The sequence below is a fragment of the Eucalyptus grandis genome, chromosome 2, assembly GCF_016545825.1.
Source record: "Eucalyptus grandis isolate ANBG69807.140 chromosome 2, ASM1654582v1, whole genome shotgun sequence".
Lineage (NCBI taxonomy): Eukaryota > Viridiplantae > Streptophyta > Magnoliopsida > Myrtales > Myrtaceae > Eucalyptus > Eucalyptus grandis.
In genome coordinates, this window is record NC_052613.1 from 54,611,040 (window position 1) to 54,637,225 (window position 26,186).

At 38.8% G+C, this 26,186-nt stretch overlaps 3 protein-coding genes across 7 annotated transcripts; all 3 read left to right on the forward strand.

Moving 5' to 3' along the window:
- Positions 1–1,210: 1,210 nt before the first annotated feature.
- On the forward strand, positions 1,211–3,918 carry LOC104435686 (beta-glucosidase 12). Its single transcript, XM_010048395.3, has 10 exons — positions 1,211–1,286; positions 1,798–1,875; positions 1,963–2,050; positions 2,132–2,387; positions 2,509–2,624; positions 2,758–2,975; positions 3,061–3,092; positions 3,294–3,396; positions 3,508–3,616; positions 3,739–3,918. Exons 1-10 carry the CDS (start codon positions 1,226–1,228, stop codon positions 3,908–3,910), a joined length of 1,233 nt encoding a protein of 410 aa, XP_010046697.2. The 5' UTR covers positions 1,211–1,225; the 3' UTR covers positions 3,911–3,918.
- Positions 3,919–6,714: 2,796 nt separating this feature from the next.
- LOC104433818 (DNA topoisomerase 6 subunit B) lies at positions 6,715–21,389 on the forward strand. 4 transcript variants are annotated; one of them, XM_039307713.1, is made up of 21 exons: positions 6,715–7,176; positions 7,302–7,354; positions 7,468–7,565; positions 7,749–7,854; positions 8,105–8,242; positions 8,379–8,430; positions 8,569–8,633; positions 9,056–9,162; positions 14,927–15,029; positions 15,186–15,271; positions 15,398–15,594; positions 15,799–15,914; positions 16,190–16,275; positions 16,454–16,526; positions 17,085–17,176; positions 17,298–17,436; positions 17,511–17,605; positions 17,684–17,858; positions 18,560–18,702; positions 19,843–19,878; positions 20,459–21,389. In XM_039307713.1, the coding sequence occupies exons 1-21, from the start codon at positions 6,936–6,938 to the stop codon at positions 20,742–20,744; spliced, it is 2,487 nt and encodes an 828-aa protein (XP_039163647.1). In that variant the 5' UTR covers positions 6,715–6,935; the 3' UTR covers positions 20,745–21,389. The 4 variants fall into 4 exon arrangements, with proteins under 4 accessions (XP_039163647.1, XP_039163648.1, XP_039163650.1 ...); XM_039307714.1 differs by having other exon boundaries at positions 6,716–7,176; positions 7,455–7,565; XM_039307716.1 differs by having other exon boundaries at positions 6,716–7,176; positions 7,455–7,565; positions 7,754–7,854.
- Positions 21,390–22,232: 843 nt separating this feature from the next.
- LOC104433820 (FT-interacting protein 3) lies at positions 22,233–26,036 on the forward strand. Of its 2 annotated transcripts, none has more exons than XM_018869190.2 (3): positions 22,233–22,423; positions 23,039–23,110; positions 23,218–26,036. In XM_018869190.2, exon 3 carries the CDS (start codon positions 23,477–23,479, stop codon positions 25,802–25,804), a length of 2,328 nt encoding a protein of 775 aa, XP_018724735.1. In that variant the 5' UTR covers positions 22,233–22,423; positions 23,039–23,110; positions 23,218–23,476; the 3' UTR covers positions 25,805–26,036. The 2 variants fall into 2 exon arrangements, with proteins under 2 accessions (XP_018724735.1, XP_018724734.1); XM_018869189.2 differs by lacking the exon at positions 22,233–22,423 and adding an exon at positions 22,435–22,875.
- The last annotated feature ends 150 nt before the right edge of the window (positions 26,037–26,186 follow it).

Sequence of the window (26,186 nt, forward strand, 5' to 3'; positions counted from 1 at the left end):
ATTGGTCGGATTTTTTTTATTTCTCTCCATAAAAAATGGTTCACTACGCCCTTTTAAAATGGAATAATGCATTTTCTTTTTCCATTAGAAAATAATGATTTTGCTTTACATGAATTGGCAATAGAATCTAATACATTGGTGTGTTTGTTTCATGGAAATTAAATAATTTAAAAGATATTTTTCTAAAATTGATAATTCATAATTACTATCGGTAATTAAAATATTTTTTATTTACTAATTTTTTCAAGCGATGCAAGTGATTATTTTTAAGGAGTTATTATTTAAATCATTCATCTTTCAAAAACAAACAGAGGTTTCAAAAGTTGGAAATTATATTTAATATGTTTATATGATTGATGAATTAAAGAAAAAAATATTTGAAAGGACTTTACCCTTACCTATTTCTGCTACCTAAGATGATCTGCTTTATTAGAAAATACCTTACATGTTAATCCATTTGGTAATGATTTCTTGATTAAAAAACGGTTTATCTAACGTAATCAACTTTGAAAAGGTAAAAGAAAAATCTAGTTCTGGACAGCCTTTTGAGCCCAGAAAATCAGAAGCGACCTTAGTCTAACATTGTTGTGTTTTTTCTTCTTTCTTATTTAATCTGAATTTTAAAAACTTTAAAACCTTACAAGGATTATAGGTATTGATGAAAAGTTTTGGCAATAATAATAAGGGTCCTTGAAGTGCCAGGTGACTCAAAATAGAAATAAAATTTTCGAAAATCCTTTAAAAACGTAATGATTATGCATTTTTTTCGTAAAGTTACTTATTTCAAATAGTAGACTTTTAAAGTACCAAAGCATATTTAATATGGCTTGGCATGGTTGATATTTTCCTAATTAGAGTTGTCCATTCTGTAATTAATTACGTTGTTATCTTATTGCCGTCCAGTCTTAGCTTATTTGACCAACAAGCCATAATTCTTTGTCATTTATGACATGTAATGACTTAAGGATTTCCTTAAGCCAGAATTTGGGAAAGTTCTCTGGCTTCAAATGCAGTCTTTAACTTAAATTGTATTTTGTGGGGTGAACGGCAGTTAAAATAGCTGATGGTAGCAATGGGGATGTGGCTATCGATTCCTACCACCAGTACAAGGTACGTAATTTAGTGCAACTATTTAATTTTGCCATTGGCAAAGGAAATTGGGATAGAAAATGCTCGACTCCTTACGATTAATTGGACTTTTTTTTCCCAGGAAGATGTGGGGATAATGGCAGAAATGGGGTTAAATGCCTACAGATTCTCAATCTCATGGTCTCGAATTATACCTAGTGAGACCATCACTTTGACGTTGCATTGCATGAGGGTAGAAACAGGAATAATTATCCAAAAAGTCCTAAATTTATTGCACAATGGCCAATTCAATCTTAAATTTTTAAATTTTATCAATTTAATTCAAAACATTTTAACAATTACCAATTTAGTCCTTAATCTTTTGACAATTTGCTAATGTGGTCCTTCCAACTAATTTTGATTGGAAATTACTAACATCGCGATTATACCATATGGGATAGCCATATGGGATAGCCAATGTCCACGTCAACAATTTTCAACTAATAATGATTGTAATGATTATATTGGTAAATCTTCACAAGGTTTAAGACTAAATTGACAAATTTAAAAGTTTAAAACTGATGTTGTCATTGTACAGTAAGTTTATGATTTTGTTGATAATTTTTCTAATACAAATGAGTTTGCTTAATCATGCCAATTTTTCTTTAGGGTAGTTAATCACGAGATTTGTTGACTTTCAATTATGTCTTTATGTGGGAAAATTATCAGAGGGAAAGGTAAAGGGAGGCATCAACAAGGAAGGAGTGCAATACTACAACAACCTCATCAATGAACTCCTTGCCCACGGTCTTGGCTTTCTTTTAATTCTTATTTATTTATGTGTATATATGTGTGTGTATATTCACTCCCTGATAAGTAGAGATTTTATTGCAGGTATTCAACCTTTCGTGACACTATTCCATTGGGACCTTCCCCGAGCCCTAGAGGAGGAGTATGGTGGTTTCTTGAGTCCTTGGATTGTGTAAGTCAAAAGATGTTTTTTCTTTAACCTTGGTCATGAGTACTAAGGTTCATATTAAAATTTTGCTATTGCATTAATTAGAGATGATTTCCGGGACTATGCGGAGGTTTGCTTCAAGGAATTTGGTGACAGAGTCAAACATTGGATAACTCTGAATGAGCCATGGACATATAGTGTCGGTGGATATGCCAATGGACAATTGGCACCAGGTCGATGCTCCGATTGGCAAATGCTCAACTGCACAAGTGGTGATTCAGGCACTGAGCCATATATCGTCGGACACAACCAGCTTCTTGCTCATGCCAACGTTTCTAAGTTGTACAAAGACAAGTATCAGGTCTCCTATCTCTTAAAACTTTTCGACGACTCACAATTGCAGGCAATCAAATCAACTTTTCGATGACTCACGTGTAAATTGGCTTGTGTAATGTGACTGAAAAAGAAGATAACTTTTGCAGGCATCTCAAAAAGGAGTTATAGGAATAACATTGGTTTCTCATTGGATGGTGCCTTACTCAGATGAAAAGCATAATCAAAATGCAAGGCGAAGAGCCCTCGACTGGATGTTGGGATGGTGAGTGCGCTTCCCCAACGACCAAACTCACACATCATATGAACCCAAAATAGATATTTTGAATTTCATGAATTAAGTACTTAGCAGCTTGATTAATGGTGAATCATTAGATAAATATATGGTTCATTTTCAGGTTCTTGGACCCGATAACGTACGGCAACTATCCACACAGCATGCGCTTGCTCGTAGGAAAAAGGCTTCCCAAGTTCACGAAGGAGCAATCACTGTTGGTGAAAGGTTCGTTTGATTTTCTCGGGTTGAACTACTACACCTCGAACTACGCAAAGTACATGCCTTACTCGAATGCTTTGAATTCAAGCTACCTGACCGATGCTCGCACAAACCTCTCGAGTAAGAAAAACGATCTCTATTGGATGATACTAATCACGATCTCAATGAAGTTGTTTTCTGATAAATTTGTTATGATTTCCTGTAGCTGAACGCAACGGGATTCCAATTGGTCCTAGGGTACGTTTGATGCTTTCTACAACCCCATTTTGTTATATTTTCGATTTGGTATTTTTTGTGTTGTCTTCTTGGGGTTCAAACCTTAATTCAACATCCGCAAACACCAAATAGTAGTAATTAAAACTTGAGGGAATAAGGTAAATTTTCAAAATTATCTCTTTCCCCATCATGCTCATGATCCTATTATGAATGTTATTGCAGGCTGCTTCAAGATGGCTATTTGTTTATCCCAGTGGATTACATAGTCTTTTGATGTACGTAAAGACTAAATACCAAAATCCACTCATTTACATAACTGAGAACGGTGAGAAAACATTATCTCTAATGGTTAATTAATTAAAATTGCTGATTTAATAGTTTTCTTATGATTAATTACTCTCTTTTTCACACCCTATTTCTTGGTTTGGACCATCAGGAATCGATGAGTTCAACAACTCAACATTACCATTGGAGCATCAATTGGCTGACTGCATGAGGATCAATTATTATTATCGCCATCTCTTGTACCTTTATAAAGCAATCAAGTAAATTTTCCTAATTTTCATGCAATTTCAGATGTGGAATCACCTTTTTCCTTCATGCTCTTTCACATGTTTTTTTACACCACACGTGACATCTAATGCAACATTTGGAAAATTTGTGGTAGGGATGGTGTCAATGTGAGGGGCTACTTTGCATGGTCATTGCTAGACAATTTCGAATGGAGCTGGGGATACACTGTCCGATTTGGGATCAATTATGTCGATTACAAGAATGGATTGAAGAGATATCCAAAACAATCGGCAATTTGGTTCAAGAGTTTTCTCAATGAGTTTTGAGTCAATAATACCTCATATGCATATGGTATATGTTACAATGATCTTAATAAATAAGCATGTGATCAATGGGACTTTCGCAAGAATAAATTATGCCATTACATTTCACTATTTCAAAAGGATTTCGCAAACAAATTGTTCTACTTTCCTTAGTACTCATCAAAGTTTGTGCATGCAATGATTTACATTTTACGCTTTTTAAAGGGAAAGCCTTTGGAGTAATATGTTGGGAGTGCACAGCAGAAGTCCGTCTGATACCTTCGACTAGAGAGATCATCTTGAACCCACCTATGTGGGACTTCGTGCATCCTAACAACGTCCCCCCTAATGTGTGAGCTCGGTATTGGGCCCACTCCCCCCTAATCTGTTGCTACACCACAACAACCATCTACCCAGAAACTGTAACTATCGGTTTTAATACCATTTGTTAGGAGCGCATAACAGAAATTCGATACTTTTACCTAGGAAGATTGCCAAGAAAGAGCCCAAGTCTAAGCACGTCAATATATCCAGTTGAACACACCTTCACTCAAAAGAGCATCCATAGAGTAGCTTTTGCATGGACAATTTATGGGGGAATTAGATCAATGTAGTTGATACTCGATGAGAACAATGATTGCGTGATCTTGATTTAAGTAAATTTTAATGAGACCGTTTTAATTTTTTCTTTCCCCTTTTTTGGTGGAGGAGCGTGACGGGATAAGAATTGGCCCAGTGGTATTTATGCCCTCTTTTGTCAAAACTTTTTGTTTCTTAGTTTCTTCCAATCTTTTATTTTGTTGCATTCGATAAATTTGCTAATTAAAATGTGAATTAACTTTTGCAGGCTCGTTCGAGTTGGCTATCGATTTATCCAAGTAGAATACGAAGTCTATTGATATATATTAAGGATAAATACGAGATTTCGCTCATCTACATCAACTGAGAACGGTATGTAGGCCTTTCTCATGAGACTGGTAAAGAAAATTACCGTTCACTTGATTTTCCGGCAATTTATTAGTAACTTATTGGCACTTTTATGAAATTCCTAACTTTTTTTTTAAGCTACAAATTATTGGCTTTTGTTATCTTTTACCCTTTTTATTTGTCTTTCTTATCAATGCTTTAAATTTATTAACTCCTATATGAATTTACTAACCTTTGTTTGAGTAAGTTACCAACTTTTTTCCGATTAAAATTATTGAAAATTTTTGGGTTATCAACTTTAGTTTAATTTACTCAGCAATCTTTATTTTTTCAGTTTATCCAAATTCTTTTTCATAGTTTACCAACCATTATTTGTCTCCGGTACAAATGCATTAGATTCATCATCTCTTATATAAATATACTAACCTTCATTTGAGTTACAAAATTCTCCAATTAAGTTGCCCACTAGTTTTGAGTTACAAAATTCTCATTTGAGATGTATTTGGTTTTTTCTTAAATTTACCAACTTTTTAATGAGTTGTCAACTTTTATTTACTGCTTACCACCCCGTCAAATGTACTAATTATTTTTAAATAGTTTGAACCTTAATTTGAGTGATTGCCAACTTTTCCCCAATTAAATTACCAACATGGTTTTCGTTGCTAGCTCTTATTTGAGTTATAGCTACTGATGTTTACTTGTTTCTTGTATTTTTAAATTACCAACTTATCTTATACAAACTCTTATTTAAACTTTTTGAACTTAGGAACTATCATATGAAATTTCTAATCTTTATTTGAGTGATATATTACTTTCCAGTTATCAACTCAAGAAGTATATATAATATAGTAAAAATACATGTCTTTTAATAGAAACAACAATGTAACATAGTTTTTACAACTCTATGCATAATGGTAAGCTAAAAGCTTAGAACTTGTGATCACAAACCGAAGCAGATCCTTGCCAATGTCGTTTTCCAAGTAATAACAGCGCCTCAATCGTTCTCAATCAACCGTGTAGGAGTCGATGAGTCCAACAACTCTACCATTTTTTAGTAGCCGATCCCATGAGGATATACTACTACTATCACCATTTTTTAGTACCTTCTGAAGGCAATAAGTAAGCAATTTTCAAGCAAGATCTTCCTCATAATTTAAATTCGATCTTAAAAATTTAACGAGTTTGTGTTGCTTGCAAATAAAGATTGGGGCTGACCTATGTGGAGGGATGGAGTGAACATGGAGGGTTACTTTGCATGGTCATTTTTGGACAACTTCGAATGGGAGGATGGCTATACTGTCCATTTTGGCATCAACTACATGGATTGCGATAATAGATTGAAGAGATATCCCAAGCACTCATCAATTTGATTCAAGGGCTTTCTCAACAAGCCTTGAAGTCTCGTGTTCAATTGTCATCACAGGGTCCATAAAATTCATATCGATCAAATAAGTGGATCCAAGTCCTATTTTCATTTGATTGTTTCCTAAGGCCATTTGCTTCAAAGTGTGCTGTCTGAAATATAGTGTTGAAAGACAAAAACTAAACTGAATACTTGATTAAGTTAATGTGACCCCTAACTATCTATATATAATGCCGCAAAAGACCACAATTACAATATTACCCTTGTTGTTCCTATACATAAAATAGTGTAAATGGACAAATATACCCTTATCTACCAAATGCTCCAAATTGATCAAATAAGGAAAGGAAAAATCGTTTTGTCGCATGACGCCAGACGTCCTACTACAGGCGTAGAACAAACTTTCTTCGTGGCGCGGTCGTTATGTCGTGGGCCCAAATGGAAGGTTGGGCTCGGTCGTCACGCCACGCTAAGAGGCCCAGTCTAGGGTCGTCGGCCCTTTCGGCGCGCTGAGCTTCCTTTTCCGGGAAACCGCGAGAAAATCACGTCCCCGAGAGAAGGAAAATGGCGGGAAACGTGTCTTCTCGACCTTGACCTTCTCGTTCCCCAGCTGAGCTAACGCCGTGGAGCCCCGAGTTCGCTCGCTCGCTCGCTCGCTCGAGCCGTCGCCTTCTTGTGTGGACTTGGCATCGTCGCCTCCTTCTCTCGCTCCGTCGTTACAGCGGATGCGAACCCGCCATTGCCAATGGCAACCGGCGGATGCCAAGCCCTAGCTTAGCTCTGCACGCCTCGCGCGCTCCGTTTGGACTCCGGTTCTCTCCCGCTCGGATCTCGAAAGGACCTCGTCGCGGTTCGCTAGTCCTGCTCGCGCCGATTGAAGAATTCGTCTTCGGATCGGTTCCGATGGAGGCGCGAGGCAGCAGCGAGAGCCCCCCCGACCAACCGAAGAGAGGCAAATCGAAGACCCCGAGGAAGGCCAAGGACAGCGTTCTCAAGCAGAGTTCGTTCTCTCCTTCCTTCTTTTTCCTCGCTCGCATTATCTGTGGTTGCTTGGGCGTTCGGCGCGCCGGAGATCGGGTTGTTGTGGATGATGTGTTTTGAGAGGCTTTTGTGTCGATTTTGCAGAATCTCCGGCGGAGTTTTTTGCGGAGAATAAGAACATCGCTGGTTTTGATAACGTGAGTTTTGTTCGCCCAGCTTCCTGGTTTGGGTTTCTTCGCCTCCTACCTGTTTGATGTATTTATCAGCTGAAACTCCTCCGGCCTCTAACGAGTGCAGAACTTACCTGCAGCCTGGGAAATGCCTCTACACTACTGTGAGAGAGCTTGTCGAGAATTCACTTGATTCCGCGGAGTCCATCTCCGAGCTTCCTGCCGTGGAGATAACAATGTAAGCGCTGCGTTTCTGTGCCTATTGCATTGACGGGTAATTTGGTAATCTCATCTATTGTATCAGCTTACTGTAAAATTATGAAACGACCGCTGGATCTTCCACCTTTTGCGCATTGATACTTGTTCATTTTTCTGGTGTTTGTATATCGATGCTCTGTTTCTGAACTATGGGTTGTTTAAGTGAAGAGATAGGGAAAGTCAAGTTTAACTCTATGATTGGTCTTGTTGATCGAGAACGTGTTGACGAGGAACTTTATGATGACTATGAGACTGCCAAGGCTCGTGAGGTGGGTATGCTTCTATCATGTTTGCTTTGACTACCATTAGCATACCTTGAACTTAGTACTGATTTTATTTGACATCTGAGTTTGAGCTGTTTCTGTGAATTTCAGTTTGGATGGTTCTTTTCCCAGAAAACCTTCCTGACTGCATTTATTTGTGTGAATAAACATTTAGGATCAAAGTTGGAAACATCAAACGACTAATTTTCATTCCTTTTCTATTGATTGAATCTTTCAAATTCTTCATGTCATTCAGAAACGATTAGCTAAGGCAGCTAGAAATCAGGAAATTCAAGCAAAGAATGCTGCCCTCAGGAAGAAAGTCAAGGAGCCTACACCAACAAAAGGAATGAAGGGCCGAGGAGAGGCTTCATTTTACAGGGTGACATGCAAGGTCTGAGATAATTCTCATCTAAAGCTTCGTCACCTTGAAGCCATTTCAATTTGCATTATCTGTTACTTTTGATCTATTTTATCTGAAGGTGACATTTACTGAAACGGCGTTTCTTGCTTATCAATATCTCTTGTAGGACAATGGAAGAGGAATGCCACATGATGACATCCCAAATATGTTTGGACGAGGTTTTAAAACTTCTGCTAGCTTTATTCTCATTTTGAAAGACACTTGTGTATGTCTGTCCATCTGTGTCTCTAGGTGTGGTTTTGTGTGTGATTCACGCACTCCCTCACACTTTCTGTAAGCTGTTCTTATCTATGCAGTTCTGTCTGGAACAAAGTACGGCTTGAGGCAGACACGTGGAAAGTTTGGTCTTGGGGCAAAGATGGTAATATCGTAATTTTGTTAATAGATTGGATGTGAAAACTGACATAGCCAATCTTCATCTGCCTAGTAATCTAGCTATGTTGTGCGCTGATCTGACATAAACTGAGTTATTTACCTGAAATTCTGGAGTTTAAAATTGGGGACCATCTTTTACATAGATTAGCATTAGTTTAAACTTAATGACTGCATAAAGATTGCTGCCTACTCTCTGTAAGCTGAATGTAAGCTGAATGCCAATTTGTCTAATCTATAAAAACACAATTTATAATGATGAAATTGCAGATATTGTTTCATGGTGGGGTAGTATAGAAATGAATGGAAAATATGAAGAAGCTAGTAATGTTAAGGGATGTTTCAGTTGTATCTGCATGTAAATCATGTTCATAGAATTTCATTGACAAGTTACATGCGTTGGTCTTGCAGGCGCTGATTTGGTCCAAAATGAGTACAGGACTTCCTATAGATATCTCCTCGTCAATGAGAGGCCAAAATTATGTGTCATTCTGCAGGCTGGATATTGATATTCACCGGTATGACTTGTGTTTGGGCAAAAATGGAAGTTTCATTGGAAAAGCATGTTATGAAATATGTCTTCACACAAGTTGTAATTTTCTGGTGAACATGGCTTACACATTTATGCAATTGGGGTTTATGGATGCATTGCAAGGTCTATTCACCAAAAATATCTACTAAGACCATGATATTTGCTTAAAAGATAGGAGGTTTGTTAAAGATTCAAAAGGGTATAGGAATATTGCAATTTCTACTTGATTTATCATTAATGGCATGCCTCCTTTGTAGATTTCGAGTGGTTAAAAATTCTGTAGGTTCTTCTGAAGAATTTAGAGAAAAGAATTGTGATAATTCTCAATAAATTTTGTACCAAGATTACAGAGCTATTTATAGGACTTCTAAAAGTACTAATTAGAAAAAAAAAAAAACAAATCTGTAAAATACAGCTATAATCCCACAAATAAAGGGATACTAATAAATCATTTCCAAACTAATTATTTACAGCTATTTCCTAATAATTAGGACCCAAAAAATCAGGATTGAATATTCCTAATAATCGTAGATCCTAAAATCAGGATAATTCAACACTCCCCCTCAAGCTGAGGAATAGATGTCTTCCATTCCTAGCTTGGAGATTATTTCATGAAAGATCCCACCATTAAGTCCTTTGGTTAGCACATCAGCTAGTTGATCTCCGGAAGGTATGTAGGACATGCAGATCAACCCATCTTCTATCTTTTCTTTGATGAAATGCCTGTCAATTTCAATATGCTTCGTCCTATCATGCTGCACAGGATTATGAGCAATATTAATTGCTGATTTATTGTCACAATACAGCTTCATAGGACCCTTCCACTTGATTTTCAAGTCTTCTAGGATGATTTTAAGCCATAATAGCTCACATATTCCTTAGGCCATTGCTCGAAATTCTGATTCAGCACTTGATCTTGCAACTACATTATGTTTTTTACTCCGCCAAGTCACTAAATTTCCGCAAGAAATGTGCAATAACCAGATGTTGACCTTCTGTCCACCATGGATCCTGCATAGTCAGCATCGGTATAAGCTTGCAGCATCGGTTTTTGATTTCTTCTGAATAGGACTCCTTTTCCATGACTTCCTTTTAAATAATGTAGCACTCTATTGACAGCTTGTAAGTGTGATTCTCTTGGGTCATGCATAAATTGACTAATCACACTTACTGAATAGGCAATATCAGGTCTAGTATGAGCCAAATAGATAACTTTCCCAACCAATTTTTGATACATTTCTCAATCTACAGCAGGTTCTTCCTTTGCATCTCCTAGCTTTTTATTAGGCTTAATAGGTGTGGCTATTGGTTTACAACCAAGTTTTCCAGTTTCCTTCAAGAGATCAGTCACATACTTCTGTTGTAAGACAAAAATTCCCTGTCTAGAGTAAGAAATTTCAATGCCAAGAAAGTATTTGAGTCTTCCTAGCTCTTTTATTTCAAACTCTTTTATCAAACACTGCTTTAGCTGCTGTTTCTCCTCATCATTGTCACCTGTGACAATAATATCATTGACGTACACTAGAAGTGTTGTCACTCTACCTCTTGCCGAATGTTTAATGAAGAGAGTATGATCACCTTGGCTTTGTTTGTAGCCTGAAGCTTTCATAACTCAGGAAAATCTCCCAAACTAGGCTCTAGGTGATTGCTTGAGCCCATATAGTGCTTTCCGTAATCTACATGCTTTGTTTGTTGTTTTTTCTCCTTCAAATCCCGGTGGAATACTCATGTAGATCTCTTCTTCTAGGTCTCCATGTAAGAATGCATTCTTCACATCATACTGCTGAAGTTGCCAATTAAAATGAGCCGCCAAAGAGAGTAGAATTCTCACGGTGTTCATCTTTGCCACCGGAGCGAATGTCTCCTGATAATCTACTCCATAAGTCTGAGTATAACCTTTTGCCACCAAACGTGCTTTATATCTCTCAAGAGAACCATCAGCTTTGTATTTCAAGGTAAAAACCCATTTGCAGCCCACAAGATTCTTTCCTTTAGGTTTTTCGACAATCTCCCAAGTCTGGTTTTTTTCTAGTGCATCCATTTCTTCTCTCATTGCATTTCTCCATTCTTCTTTAGACAATGCCTCAAATAAAGTATTTGGAATAGAAAAGTGTTTAGACTCACAAGAAATTTTTATGAGATGGTGATAGACGGTCAAGTGACACATAGTGAGATAGTGGATATAAGGGTCGCTTTGTGCATTCTCTAGTACCTTTTCTAATAGCAATGGGAAGATGCGAGTCATTTTCAGGCATATCAATTGACTATTTATGCAAAGAAGAGTCAGAACTTATCGGAAATTCATTTGCAAAACTCGGATGAGAATCTTGAACTTGTGTTTGGTCTGGAATAGCTGTCTTTCTTGAGTATACCTGAGGAAATCTCATAGAGTTATAAATACGATGAGATATGGGAGTGGACTCTTGTTCTGGAATAAGCTCAATTGTAGAGAGTGAGTCCGGGATTAAAGTAACACGAATGGATTCATCAAAAACTGATTCATGAGGAGCCCCGTTGATCAGAGTTGGAGGCTAATTGGTCAGGAGTTGATTGATTAAGGATTGGTTGATCAAAAGTGAGAGCTCGGATTGGAAGATTATTAGGAGGTAAGTTAAGATTAAGGACCTCAAAGTCTTTATCTTCAACTAATGACTTCTCCCCCTGAAGATAAGATTGTGAAAAGTAAGGTTTGTTTTCTACAAATGTAACATCAATTGAAATATAGGTTTTTCGAGAAGGAGGATAATAACATTTATACCCCTTTTGTGTAGCGGAGTAACCAAGAAAGACACACTTGATTGCTCTAGGATCTAGTTTTCCCCTTTGTTGATTATGAACATGTACAAAAGAGGTGCAACCGAAGACTCTAGGTATGAGATTATTTGTTGTCCTGAAATGTGGATAAAAGCTAGAAAGAACTGCCATAGGTGTTTTGAAATCCGATACTCTTGATGGCAATCTATTAATCATGTATGTAGATGTAAGGACAGCTTCCCCCCAATAAGACTTAGGGACATTTCCATGAAACAACAATGCTTGAGTAGTGTTGAGCAAATGACCATTTTTCCTTTCAGCCACCCCCATTTTGTTGTGGTGTGTTTACATAAGATGACTCATGGATTATTCCTTCCTTTTGGAAATAAGTTGACAAGATGTGATTAAAGTAGTTTCTAGCATTATCTGATCTAAAGTTCTTAATTTTAACTCCAAATTGATTTTGAACCATAGAATTAAAATTATGAACAATACTACTTACATCAGATTTGTGTTTGAGTAAGAATATCCATGTGACCCTAGTGCAATCATCAATTAGAGAAACAAACCATCGAGCCCCTGAGATATTTGGAATTGTGGAAGGTCCCCAAATGTCACTGTGAATCAAATCAAAAGGATGAAACTTCTTTTGTTGTTTATAGGAAAAGAAACACGAGTGTGCTTAGCAAATTAACAAGTATCACATTGGAATTGACTCATATCTAATCCTTTAAACAAAGAAGGAAACATGATATTTAAGACACAAAAGATGGATGACCAAAACGAAAATGGTAAAGCCAAATGACATCCTTATTTGAAGCACTAAGAAATGACAAGGGTGAATTATTCATGACTCTTTTTGAAATCCTTGGCGTCTCAAGATAGTACAACCCATTATTTTCCTTAGCAAGTCCAATCTTCCTCCCCGAATCCTGCTCCTGAAAAACACAGTAAGTAGGGTAAAAAATTGCATAACATTTGAGGTCATTGGTGAGCCTTTGTATGGAGACTAGGTTGGCTGATAATTTTGGCACATGGAGGACATCTTTTAGAGTGAGAATAGGCATAACATAGATATCACCAACTCCTGCAATAGTGGCCAAAGAACCATCTGCCACCCCTATTTTTCTATTACTTGGACAAGGGGTGTAGGTACTAAAAAAATGTGAAGTGAGCGTCATGTGATCAGTGGCACCTGAGTCTATTATCCAAGCTTCACTTGAAAGTTTTTCTGAGGCATTTAAACTAAAAGAGAATGGAGACTTACCTAAGAGTGCTAAGGAACATGCACTAGAGGGTTTATCAAGAGACCCTAAAAGCTCTTTAATTCTTTCTATTTCCTCACTGCTGAAGGATTCTTTCACCTGTCCTTCGCCGTGACTAATTTGCTGGTTGGTCTGTTCAATTAGATGAGCCTGGGCCTTGGCTGTCCTCCTTTGTTTCCCCACTCTCGGCTTGAGGTTGCTGGTTTGCCATTCTGTTTCCAGCAACGTTCCTTTGTATGCCTTGGCTTCTTACAGTAGGTACACCACAAGCTGTCTCGATTATACCTCCATGTAGACCTCAAAGCATCCTCTTTCTTGTGTTGACACATTTCGAGTTACTAATGCTGAGCCTTCCATAGCTTGAGGCTCTAGCATTATTCCCCTTCGACTTTCTTCTGCCCGGATTAGAGAGATTGTCTCTTCCAAAGAAGGGATTTCTTCTTTTCCAAGTATTTGAATTCTGACTTGGTCAAATTCAGAATTAAGACCTGCCAAGAAATCATATACTCGATCCTTTTCAATGAAGGTTTTTAGAGTTGCAGCATCATCTGCACACTTCATCTCAAATACTCGATAATGATCGAGTTCTTGCCATAGATTTTGAAGGGAATTGGCATTCTGTCACTGTTTTGCTCCCTTGTTTTGTTGCACTTGTCTTTATCTTGATTTCATATACTTGTGCTGCATCTCGAGCCTTCGAATAAGTCTTGCGAATAGAATCCCAAATCTCCTTTGCAGTTTTGAGAAACATACATGAATCACTTATGGCCGGATCCATTGAATCCCAAAGCCATGACATGATCATTGAATCCGCCTCATCCCATGCGTTGAACGTGGGATCTTCTGGTGTTGGACCTGTTCCGAGAAGATGGCTGAGTCTTCCTTTACCCTTCAAATAGGTCTTGATGAATTGTGACCATTTGAGATAATTCTTTTCATTCAGCCTATAAGTTGCTCTCACATTTTGTAGATCTCTGGTCATATGGTTGGTGTTGGCCTCCTCATTTTGACCCAAAGTATCTCCAATCAATTTTCTCTCAGACATGGATAATTCCAAGCACAAAGAAAGTACTTGGAAAGGAAGAGCAAAGAAAACAGAAGCGAAAGACTGCTGCAAGTGAATGAGGTTTTAGGGTAAAAGAAAAATTGGGACAAGTTTAGAAGCAAAGAGGGAAAAATATAGCTAAAGGGATCACAACAATGACAGCTTGCGATCGAGTGTTAAGGGCAAAGACAAATCCAGCAATGAAGGCTGTGATTGGAAGATTATTGCATCAATGAAGGATGCGCTGCAACATTATCCCAGAAAAATGAGCCTAATGCTCTGATACCATGAAGAATTTAGAGAAAAGAATTGTGATAATTCTCAATAAATTTTGTACCAGGATTACAGAGCTATTTATAGGACTTCTACAAGTACTAACTAGAAAAAAAAAAAAAAAAAAAAAAAAAAAAAATCTGTAAAATACAGCTATAATCCCACAAATAAAGGGATACTAATAAATCATTTCCTAACTAATTATTTACAGCTATTTCCTAATAATTATGACCCAAAAAATCAGGATTGAATATTCCTAATAATCAGATCCTAAAATCAGGATAATTCAACATCTTCAAATCAAGTGACCTTTTCAATCATCCATGGTGGCATATGCCTATAAGCATAGTCCAAAATATTATTTCAACTGATTGTGCAAAAGTACTGAGCAATGTTGTCTCTTTGCATGCCAGGAACTTACCTCACATTCATATACATGAAAAACAGGAGAAAAAGGAAGAGTGGCATGGGGCTGAAATTCAAGTTGTGATTGAGGGAAATTGGACAACCTATCGTGTACGTTCTTATGTTGTTGATCTGTGTCGATGTCAAAATTCAGTTTAGTTCTCTCTTGGCAATCATTATTTGTGCTTGTTCAGTATACTTATTTCATCAGCTTACAAGTCTACAGATCGAAAGGGGTAAAATAACACTATTGCTGACCCCTTGCAGTCAAAGATTTTGCATTATATGCGACAAATGGCTGTGATTACCCCGTATGCTCAATTCGTTTTCAAATTTGTATCGGATACATCAGAGTAACTCTCTCTCTCTCTCTCTCATGCTCTGCTCTGTTGCACAGACTCGACAAGCACACACATGCACAGGTACACACACTCAACTACCCATTAATCTAGATATGTGACTTTCTTCCGTTTCCACAGTAAAAGCATGACTATAAAATTTGCCCGGAGGACTGATGTTATGCCCCCTGTTCCACTGGAGACGAAGCATCATCCATCATCTGTTGATTTGCTCCTTATTAAACGACTTATTACAGAAACTTCAAAACAGAACCTTCTGCAGTTTCTTCAGCATGAATTTGTAAATATCAGCAAAGCACATGCTGAACGTTTGATCGGTAAGAGTAAAAGCAAGCTAGTGATTAGTTTATGGGAAAAAACACCATTTTCACTTCGTCTGTTAATGATTCCCTGTTGTTCTAAATGCAAGTATCTCCAGTCTTCACTTTTTTCCTGGAACTGACTTCCTTTCTTCCTTAAAGTATCAGGGTGTTTATTTGAGCCAGTTGTTTCTTACAAAACATAAATTAATAAATTTCCAGGCGAAATGGGCCCTGAATTCCAGCCCAAAATGTTGATTAAGTCTCTAACAGACCAGCAAATTGTCCGCATCCATCAACTGTTTCGGCAAGCGAAGTTTGAAGATCCTGTTGGTGATGTAAGCTTTCGATGATGTAAATTGCTTTAAACTACTTCTAAAGATCAGTGTCTACGTGCTCCAAATTTAACCAGTGAACTTGTGCTCCTGTTTGCCCATGGAAATTTGGCTAGTGACCTAACCGCGTAACTTCCTATACTGCTCTTTTCCTTATCGATTTTCAATTTTTTTGCACCGCAAGCTTTTGGATAACAGCTTCACCTTTCCTGAACCTCTCTCTGCACGTTCATTATTGTAATGGTAGATGCTTTTTGTCTGACCCAAACCACCTTCAGTGTCTTAGTCCTGCAGGCGAGTATAATCTTCGCCTTGGAATTATTAAGGAACTGCATCCAGACATGGTAGCAACTTATTCCGGCAGGTTGTTTTTGAGCTAAGTCTGTAGTTCTTTGGATCAGTACCTTTTTTTTTTTTTTGAAACTGATGAATGTGAAATGGCAAAAGTAAATTGCATCAAAGAAGTACAAATATGAGTTAGTAGTAGTGGTGATGTTCAGCTTGGATTTATCACCAGTTTGACTTCTCTGCTGATGAAACAGTGCCCAGGTTTTTGAAGGTCACCCGTTTATTGTAGAAGCTGGTGTCAGTTTAGGTGGAAAAGATGTCAAACAAGTAAGTGTTTGTATATTCATTTTGGTTATCGTCCGATTGCTTATTTAAATCTCATAGGATTGTTAGAGGCATTCGAAAAGGTAAAATGCTACTTGATATAGCCAAGTCCATGTTATTTTGATCATCAAGTAAATTTTCAGATGGTTCAGATGGATGCTCATCCTGATCTGTAATTATGCAATGCTTTTTCACAATGTTCTCGACTGCTGTTCATAATAATCAAAATAGTATTTGCTAGCCAAAAGTTGTTTTTGACTGATACGACATTTACAAATCTTTTCAGTTTTCATTACCTTTTTTGGTTCAAGTACCAGTAACAGACATATGTCTATTGAGTTTCCATTTTACTTGTACTTGGGAAAAAGAATGCAGTGGTCATTTACCTGTGTCGTCACTTTGCTCTAAAACTGTTGACTTCTCCTTTTCTCTTTCCCTTGCTAAGACTTTGCTGGTAAATCTTGTCACGGACTTGATATTGAATTATTCTGCCTGAAGATATGTTAGTTGATGCATGATTCCTCATTCTTTTTCTTCACTTTTGTCTGACTGCTAATTTAGGGGTTGAACGTATTTCGATTTGCAAACCGGATCCCACTTCTTTTTGAACAAGGTGCTGATGTAGTGACCAGAACAGCTCTCAAGAGAATCAAGTGAGAATATTATCAAGATCCCAATCTTTTCGTCTGTTTTATTTATAGGGTGACATAAATTTATATGCATTTGAACCTTTTGAGTCCATCAAGGGAAACTCTCATCGAAAAAATCTCACAGCTGGACTAGTTACAAGATAAACCAGATGCAAGATAAAATTGGAGTCTTTGTGAGCATTGTCAGCACAAAAATCCCCTTCAAGGGGACAGGGAAGGAATATATTGGAGATGATATAACCGAAATTGCTACTGCTGTTAAGGTGAGTAGGATTTGTTCTTGCAAGAATCGTTATTTGGAATCTGCACAGATTGTCTAATTATTTTGATCCTCCAGTATGCCATTCAGCAATGCTGCATCCAGCTTAAAAGTAAAATAGTAAAGAAAATGCAGGCACGTGAGCAACAAGAGAGAAAAAGAAACTTGAGCAAGTAAGCCTACTAATTATTCAGAACTCTAAAATTTTTGCCACAATGCCCAGCACGAAAACTGAAAAAAAAAAATGGCAGGTACGTCCCTAATGCTGCTGGAGCAGTGTATGATGTTCTGAAAGAAATGGCACAATCTCATGCTTTAAAGAGGAAACGCTACGAGGATGAGGATGCCGATTTGCTGGACAAAGTATCAGCTCGTTTAATTACAAAAGATATGCTTACGGAAAAACTATCTCAACATGTTGAAAAGGTAATCCATTTCAATTTGCTTGTCAAATATTTTTGAGGTTGATGACAGTAATGTGGAAGTGATCTGATTGAGAGGACAGCTAATGGATGCAGAATGTGGATGTATTATGCGATAGGATCAGCATCAATGCTTGTGTTTTTCTGTCATACCAACAAGTCCACAAGTGGAGGCCTGAGGCCTCCTATAAATTTGGGCTTTAAATGTTCTTTTACATTCTTTGCGTCATGCACAAATGCAAAATTGAAGTTTCACAAGACAAAACTGTTAGGGATGTGTGGTAAAACAGCTCTTTTTTTATGGCATTTCTCTGTCGACCATCTATAACTAATCTAGCATCCAAAATCTTGCCAGGCAACATTTGAAATCTAAGGAGGCCTTTACGCCCTTGATACCCTGTATCTAGGAAGACATAGATGTGGAACCATTGCTTACTTTAATCTGATCAGGCCTCTTTCAAATTGAAATTTGGTCTTCTGAAGTAACCAGCTGTTGATTCAGCACAATTCTATTAATCTAGCTTAGCCAGTCTAGCCATAGTACCCAGAAGGCTATGCTTTAAATGAAGGGAAGGAAAGGCTTTGATGATTAAAAGATTCTCAAATATCCACCTTTTGAGAAACTTGTCTTTCATTGTTCTTAGTTTTGATGTGAGACCCTTGTAATAGCGGCAGACATATGAACCCGAGTTACCCTATGTGCAGGTGGATTATGAAATGGCTTTGGAGTTTGCCACGCAGAGAGGAGTTAGTGAGGAGCCCAGAGAAGCTATCTATATACAATCTTTAGACGCCAAAAGTGACTTCATTGAGTTCAGCAATTCAATCTTCTGCTTCAGGCTGATCCGGTAAATTTCTATTATTCCTGCCATTTGTTGGATATATACAGGATTTGGCCATGATGTTTGTTGTGTCTCTCAGCATAAGCCTAGATATTTAATCTGCATTTGTGCTTAAAGTACATTCTGAACAGGCAGCTCTTCAAGCTTACACTATATTTCTGAGGTGCTTGGTCAGCAGACCTCTTCTTTTAGTTCAATTGGCATCGTCCTTTATGTTTTCTTTGCAAATAATGATTTTCTGGCTTGTATTTGATGTAATCGATGAACGATATAGCCATAGAAAATGCACCTTAAAGGAAAAAGAGAGGGAAGAGAAGGTAAATCTATTGCTGGTGTAATGGTTATTCAGTCTGCTAAATGAATTTGAAGAAAATGATTGCTGGAGTAACACATTAAAAGGTGAGTAGATTTAAAACGCCAAAGACTGCTGTCTTATTTGTCAAAGAAAAAGAGAGTATGTCATAAAGATATCTATTGCCATCCATTGTTTGGGTTTTATATTCCAGTCAAAGTGGTGATATAGCAAAACAAAACTGGACACTGAGACACATGAATTTTTCTGTTAAAAATGAATGATCAAGTAACTTGAAGAAACTGGCTGTCTTTTTTGTTAAATTGTGTGAAAACTAAAGAAGACCGCATACGATTGTTCAACTTGCAAAATGCTGTTGTGACAGTGAGAGAACTATTAATGGCACATGCTAGACCATTTCAAGATTGGTCCCTGCATAAGCTTGGGGGACAACGCCTCTAATGCGTGTGTGTGTGTGTGTGTGTGTGTGTGTGTGTCCTTCCTCACCAAGTTTGAAGAATGACAGCTACTTTATATAAATGCTTCAGAATGCTTTTTTTTTTTTTTCTTTTTTATGAAATTAAGCAAGTTTATGAAAAAGTCTTGCTTTTTTATTAAGTACTACACCAAATGCACGATGCAATTGTCAAGTTAAATTCTAGATGCATTTTCGGTTAAAAAATATACAAGAGTGGTTGCACTCATGATATTCCCAGATTGTATTAATTCGCTTCATACATCTGATCTGCCATACATTGCAGCGGAAAGTTTCAAACAACGTTAATAGAACATAGGTTGTTGTCTTAAACTTCCCCAAGTCAGCTGCAGACCAATATATTTCTTTTTGCTTTTAGGATGATGTGGTCAAAGACCCATCAAGACATGTCTAGGTAAACTTTTACTTTTTGCTTTTTGCTTAATCTAAATTGTGTGATGGATGCTTTCTTACCATTTTCCTAATCCGAAACTTTCGCAATTTATTAATATTGAAACATAAATTCACATATAGTATTTTGATAATTGTTTGAAATTTGGTAATATATGAAATTTTGATGGGAAAGTAAATAGTTGTCCATTGATGAAAAGCTTAACTAGAATTTTCTATCATCAGAAGGCATTCTTGCTTTTCATAGTGTGGCAGCAGCTGTCTTGCTGCAAAACTATAGGCAGTAATTTTCCTCATTACTAATTTGTGTTGTAATTTACATTGCTTTAGGATTTACTTAAGTTCTTCATTTTCTGCTCTAGCTTGCAATTTGTCTGATCGTTGTCTGAATCGCACAAGAGAGTTCAATATTCATACGAATCGGTGCTGTATGCTGTACTCCATTCATTTTGCGTTTTGATGTCGACATGCCACCAAAGGAACGGCTATGCTCAACTGCAAGGGAAATATCTTCTTGATATTTCTTCTTGGTGTAGAAATTCGGAGTCCCGGCAGCTTTTAAGCTTTTCACTCTAACATCGTAGGTTAGGTTGGGTGATGACTTACAAGATGCGGCCACGAAATTCATTCTGCGATTTGATATCATGCTTTTCGTTTCATGCCAGTTTTATCAATGCCTCATCTTTTCTTCTTCGTGTCTTGTTGGGGATTCTAGATGTGGGTTTAGTTGGTGAGATGGTGCCTGAGATTTCAACTTTGCCTTGGCAATCAGTCGCGATAGAAATTTTGCATATGATGCTGGAAATAGTTCGATTTTTTGTTACGCTTCATTATGAATTAGCGAAAGCAACATCTGCTTGCCTGTTCTAGATGTGAATGAGTCGAATTATACTTATTTATCCCTCGGCCTATGAGTGAACTCTCTCTAGGGATTGCAAAAGATGTTCCACTCAAAAGATTCTTGCGACTGCTTTGACTCATTTTCCCCAAAAAAATGGATCACGCTGTAATAGCTCCGTTTACTGAGAGAATGATTGATGATGTGTGGATTGGAGAGAAAGTAGAGAGGAAAGAGGGTGAGCTCCTGAACAACTATTCACCTAACGCCTATAACTCCCCATTACTTCGTCAACTGCCCATTTTGTTTGAAAGCAGGAGCACAATTTGCATGTTCCCATCGAACTCCCCACCTATCCCTGATTTCATGAACACAGCCCACGTCACACGTTACTTTCAGCATTTGTGCCCAGAAAGCAATTGATCTCTAAAAAGTGATCTATTTCGGTGGAGAAGGAGATTGAAATAAAGGCCGTGGGGGGAAAAAGTGCCAGCGTTCGCCATCTTTGTCGACACCGTTGCCCGGCGGTCTTCGTCCGATCAGGTCTCAAGCGCCAAAACAGTCTTAGCTGTGGCTAGTTATTGTCCAAGTTGTCTCATTGGGCTTGAGAATGACGCCTACTATAAAGAAAACTCGAAAGTGATCTTGACCGGTTTAATTATGTACATTTGATCTCATCCCGTAACCTATCCTATGATCCTTTGAGGGTTTCTGCCTTCACTCACTCGCTCACCCGAAAAGTATTAATTTCCATTGCTCGTCCTCCTAAACGTGAGCATGGTTGCCCTTATCAAAGGGATGAACTGCGCCTTGCATCAGTATGACAGTGCAGTATATTAGATTTCTTATATCACAAAATAGAATGGAGGGGTGATGTGTTGTTGTTCAAGTAGTTAGCCGGGCGATCAGTTAATTAGGTTATTATTTCTATTTCTTTGAAGTCGGATAAAATAATATCACGCGTGCCAGTGTCGTTGGCCTAAATCCGCTGTAGCTGTTTCATCATTGTGAGGAATAATTTTACAAGCGTTGATTGATAGCGAAATAATAACAAACTCCAACTAGAAAAGAAACGGGCACTAAAGAAATTAATCTGATATATCCTGTATATATACAGATAATATTTCATTAACTATTGATTTTCCCCAAAAATATAAATTGCCTGACAGCCAGCCATATCATTTTTCGACCATCTATCTAACAAAAGAGCAATGAAAAGCAAAATTATCGAGATCGGGAAGAGAGAGAATCGAGAACAGAGGAGCTAGCAAATCGAAAAACGGGGTGTCTGTTTTCTCTTCTCACCATCCGAGGAAAATGTAATGAAGCCTTGACCGGTTCCGTAACAAAACACCGCCGCCCTGCACGTGCCGAAGACCGACCGAAGGGCGAGCCCGCACGTGTGGCTCGGATTCCCATTTCCTCCTTCCCCTCTCTTTCTGTGCATATCCACCCCCCCAAGAGCCAACGCAAAAAAAAAAAAAAAAAAAAGATGCAGAAACAGAGAATATAGTTGGCGACTCTGTTTCTGTCTCCTCCCTTCTCGTACACGTTTCACTCCTTCCCTCGCTCAGGCGATATATATAAAACCCATTCTCGAGTATGGACCCCGTTCTTTTCCGTCTGCTCCATTCCCCGTTGCTAAAAAGCCCCCCATCTTTTTCCCCGTCCTGACATCCTCAAGAGCTCGTCTCCTTGCTCTGCGCCAAACGTTAGCTCCCTCTCTCCCTCTCTCTCTGTCTTTCTCTTTCTCACGCATGCCGCTAGAACGTACACTGTTTTTCGTGGACTCTTCACGAGTTAGCTCGAGTGGTTGTTGAAATACGGGCAGAACGTTGTTTCTTTCGGAAACGTAGCGTTTCTTTTTTCTCTGTTTTGTTATGTGGTTTGAACGTTGAGCTTGCTTTGGCCACCCTACTTCCTCGTTCTAGTTGGCTTTACGTGGGTTTCTTCGCCCGGCCTCTTCCTTTCCTTTTGGGTTTTCGACTTGTCTTTCAAAAAGTAAGCTGAATGTAGTGTAGCTACTAATTACTAGTCATAGTGATATCTCCATTCGTGAGTCAATGCGGTTTCGTGATGAAGCTAAAGGTTGTTTATTCACTCCAAAACCTTGATCGTTGCGGGGTCTTCATGGCCTTTCGAAAATAATATCAGCTGAAACAGGTAATAGTTTACGTCTTTACCCATGTAGTATTCGGGAATAAAGCTCGAAACTTCGGTGTCCTTGTTTCTAATAGCTCCCCAACTCTTCTGCGAAGAAGAAAGGGGATGGCGTATTAGGCTGGTGGTCGCTTTAACTTTAATGTTCCTCTGTTTCCTTTTGCAGGGTTTTGATTGTTCTTGCCTGAAACTATTTACGAAGAGCGGATTAGTTTTTCCTACGTCAGTGAGTCATAAGGTTCTCATCGTCTCTGGCTTCTTTTTGGTCTCTTAAAGCTGATTCTAGATCAATCATTCAAATCTGAGGTTGGTGATGCTATGTGTGGCTCCTTACTTTTGTCTCAGAGACATTGAAAAACCTATTTGCCTTTCTTGCTTACACATAGTGCGAAGCTGGAATCGCTTAAACTGCGGTTTAAAGGACCAAACCGACGGAACAGCATCAAGTTGTCCTGTCGAAAGCTCTTGAAGCATTGTCGGCAGCCAAAATACTGATTCCTTCTCCGTTTTTTCTTGAGCTCAGATCCTCAGCTTTTGTCTTTATCTTTTTCCTGAACCAATTCATAACCAAACTCTTTGGGCTTCTATACCATAAATCAGAAAAATGCAGAAACCTCCTCAACCCCAAGATTTTGCTCTGAGAGAGACTTCACCGAACATTGGTGCCGGACAAGTCACACCTGCTGACAAGCTCGCCTGCACCTATGACCTTGTTGAGCAAATGCAGTACCTATATGTGCGTGTTGTCAAAGCTAAGGAATTACCGGGGAAGGACGTAACTGGTACTTGTGACCCCTATGTTGAGGTAAAACTCGGAAACTATAAGGGAGTCACCCGGCACTTCGAGAAGAAGTCGAACCCAGAGTGGAACCAGGTGTTTGCTTTCTCAAAAGAGAGGATTCAAGCATCGAGCTTGGAGGTGGTGGTGAAAGATAAGGACGTCGTGCTTGATGATTTCATGGGAAGGTCAATGTTCGACATCAATGAAATTCCTAAACGTGCTCCACCTGACAGCCCATTGGCTCCTCAGTGGTATAGATTGGAAGACCAAAAAGGGGAGAAGGTGAAAGGAGAACTAATGCTTGCCATTTGGATGGGAACACAAGCCGATGAGGCATTTCCGGATGCTTGGCACTCAGATGCAGCAGCTGTCGCAGGTGAAGCAGTTTCGCGCATTCGGTCTAAGGTTTATTTGTCCCCAAAACTCTGGTATGTAAGGGTCAATGTCATAGAGGCTCAGGATTTGGTACCTAGTGACAAAAGTAGGTATCCTGAAGTTTTTGTGAAGGCGATCCTCGGAAACCAGGCTTTAAGAACTAGAATATCTCAAAGCAAGTCTGTAAACCCAATGTGGAACGAAGATTTGATGTTCGTGGTTGCCGAACCATTTGAGGAACCCTTGATTCTTTCTGTAGAAGATAGACTGGCGGGAAACAAAGATGAAGTACTTGGGAGATGCATGATCCCGCTGCAAAACTTGCAGAGGAGGCTGGATCATAAGCCTGTTAACACAAGGTGGTATAATCTTGAGAAGCACATAGGAGAGGGAGAACAGAAGAAGGTGATTAAGTTTGCGAGCAGGATCCATTTGAGGGTATGTTTGGATGGTGGATATCATGTTTTGGATGAATCAACACACCACAGCAGCGATCTTAGGCCAACAGCAAAACAGTTGTGGAAGTCCAGCATTGGGATTTTTGAACTAGGGATTTTAAGTGCTCAGGGGCTCATCCCGGCGAAGTCAAGAGATGGAAGAGGGAGTACGGATGCTTATTGTGTGGCTAAATACGGGCAGAAATGGGTGAGGACACGAACAATTGTCGACAGTTTTAGTCCTAGGTGGAATGAGCAATACACTTGGGAGGTTTTCGATATATGCAGCGTGATCACCATAGGGGTTTTTGATAATGGCCATATCCATGGGGGAGGAGATAAAGGTGGAGGTGGAAAAGATTCAAGAATTGGCAAGGTAAGGATTCGACTGTCCACGCTCGAAGCTGATAGAATTTACACACACTCCTACCCCCTTCTGGTTCTACATCCTTCGGGGGTGAAGAAAATGGGCGAGGTTCAATTGGCCGTGAGGTTCACATGTTCTTCGTTAATAAATATGTTGCACAAGTACTCACATCCATTATTACCAAAAATGCACTATGTTCACCCTTTATCTGTCATTCAGCTGGATAGTTTGAGACACCAGGCAATGCAGATTGTGTCAATGAGGCTGAGCCGGGCTGAGCCACCACTGAGAAGAGAGGTGGTGGAGTTTATGCTCGATGTAGACTCACACATGTGGAATATGAGGAGGAGCAAGGCCAATTTCTTCAGAATCATGGGCGTCCTGAGAAGTTTGATTGTGGTTGGGAAGTGGTTCGATCAGATCTGCCATTGGAAGAACCCGCTCACTTCTATCTTAATCCACATTTTGTTTATCATCTTGATGCTTTACCCAGAATTGATACTTCCCACGATTTTTCTCTACCTATTCATCATTGGGATTTGGAATTACCGGTGGCGGCCACGACACCCTCCTCACATGGATATTCGACTGTCTCATGCGGATGCAGTTCATCCCGACGAGCTCGACGAAGAGTTCGATACGTTCCCCACATCCAAACCATCAGATATTGTTAGGATGAGGTATGATCGCCTCAGAAGCATAGCGGGAAGGGTTCAAACGGTGGTAGGTGACTTGGCAACTCAAGGCGAAAGGTTTCAGTCTCTTCTGAGCTGGAGAGACCCGAGAGCAACTACTATTTTCGTCACCTTCTGTTTAATTGCTGCGGTCGTTCTGTACGTCACCCCTTTCCAGGTTGTGGCGCTTCTTACTGGATTCTACGTGTTGAGGCATCCCAGATTCCGGCACAAGTTGCCTTCAGTCCCCCTCAATTTCTTCCGGAGGTTGCCTGCAAGATCAGACAGCATGCTGTGAGACGTCGATTTCTTCGGCTTCCCTCCATGACACGGATTGTTTCCAAGAAAAGCAAATGAATGCATGAGCTGTTCAGCACAGAAATAGGTGCATACCTGTTAAATAAGTCCCTGCGTTGTATTATTCCTTGAAACTTCTTGCGCTATAGTTGCTTAACTATATTAAGCTATATCTTTGTTTAGTATGTTCCATGCAATTCCACTAGTATATCTCCCTCAATTGCAGAAATTCGTTTGCGCATCTGCATCTCACAACATAAATTAAGCCAGATCACGCGAAACCATTGCATCTCCTCTCTTCTTTTGTCCACCTTCTGGAAAAGTGGCGTGGTTATAATTTCTCTAGATGGGGGAAAATATGCTGCTTTCGCAAAGGTCTTTCT

What these genes read in the sequence shown, in the direction of transcription:
- LOC104435686 (XM_010048395.3), top strand. Translation starts at nt 1,226, where the DNA reads ATGGCAGAAATGGGGTTAAATGCCTACAGATTCTCAATCTCATGGTCT. An exon ending in ATGGTCTCGAATTATACCTA is followed by an intron (nt 1,287 to 1,797) that starts GTGAGACCATCA and finishes GAAAATTATCAG; the next exon opens with AGGGAAAGGTAAAGGGAGGC. An exon ending in TTCTTGAGTCCTTGGATTGT is followed by an intron (nt 2,051 to 2,131) that starts GTAAGTCAAAAG and finishes TGCATTAATTAG; the next exon opens with AGATGATTTCCGGGACTATG.
- LOC104433818 (XM_039307713.1), top strand. Translation starts at nt 6,936, where the DNA reads ATGCCAAGCCCTAGCTTAGCTCTGCACGCCTCGCGCGCTCCGTTTGGA. An exon ending in GGACAGCGTTCTCAAGCAGA is followed by an intron (nt 7,177 to 7,301) that starts GTTCGTTCTCTC and finishes TCGATTTTGCAG; the next exon opens with AATCTCCGGCGGAGTTTTTT. An exon ending in TTTACAGGGTGACATGCAAG is followed by an intron (nt 8,243 to 8,378) that starts GTCTGAGATAAT and finishes TATCTCTTGTAG; the next exon opens with GACAATGGAAGAGGAATGCC.
- LOC104433820 (XM_018869190.2), top strand. Translation starts at nt 23,477, where the DNA reads ATGCAGAAACCTCCTCAACCCCAAGATTTTGCTCTGAGAGAGACTTCA.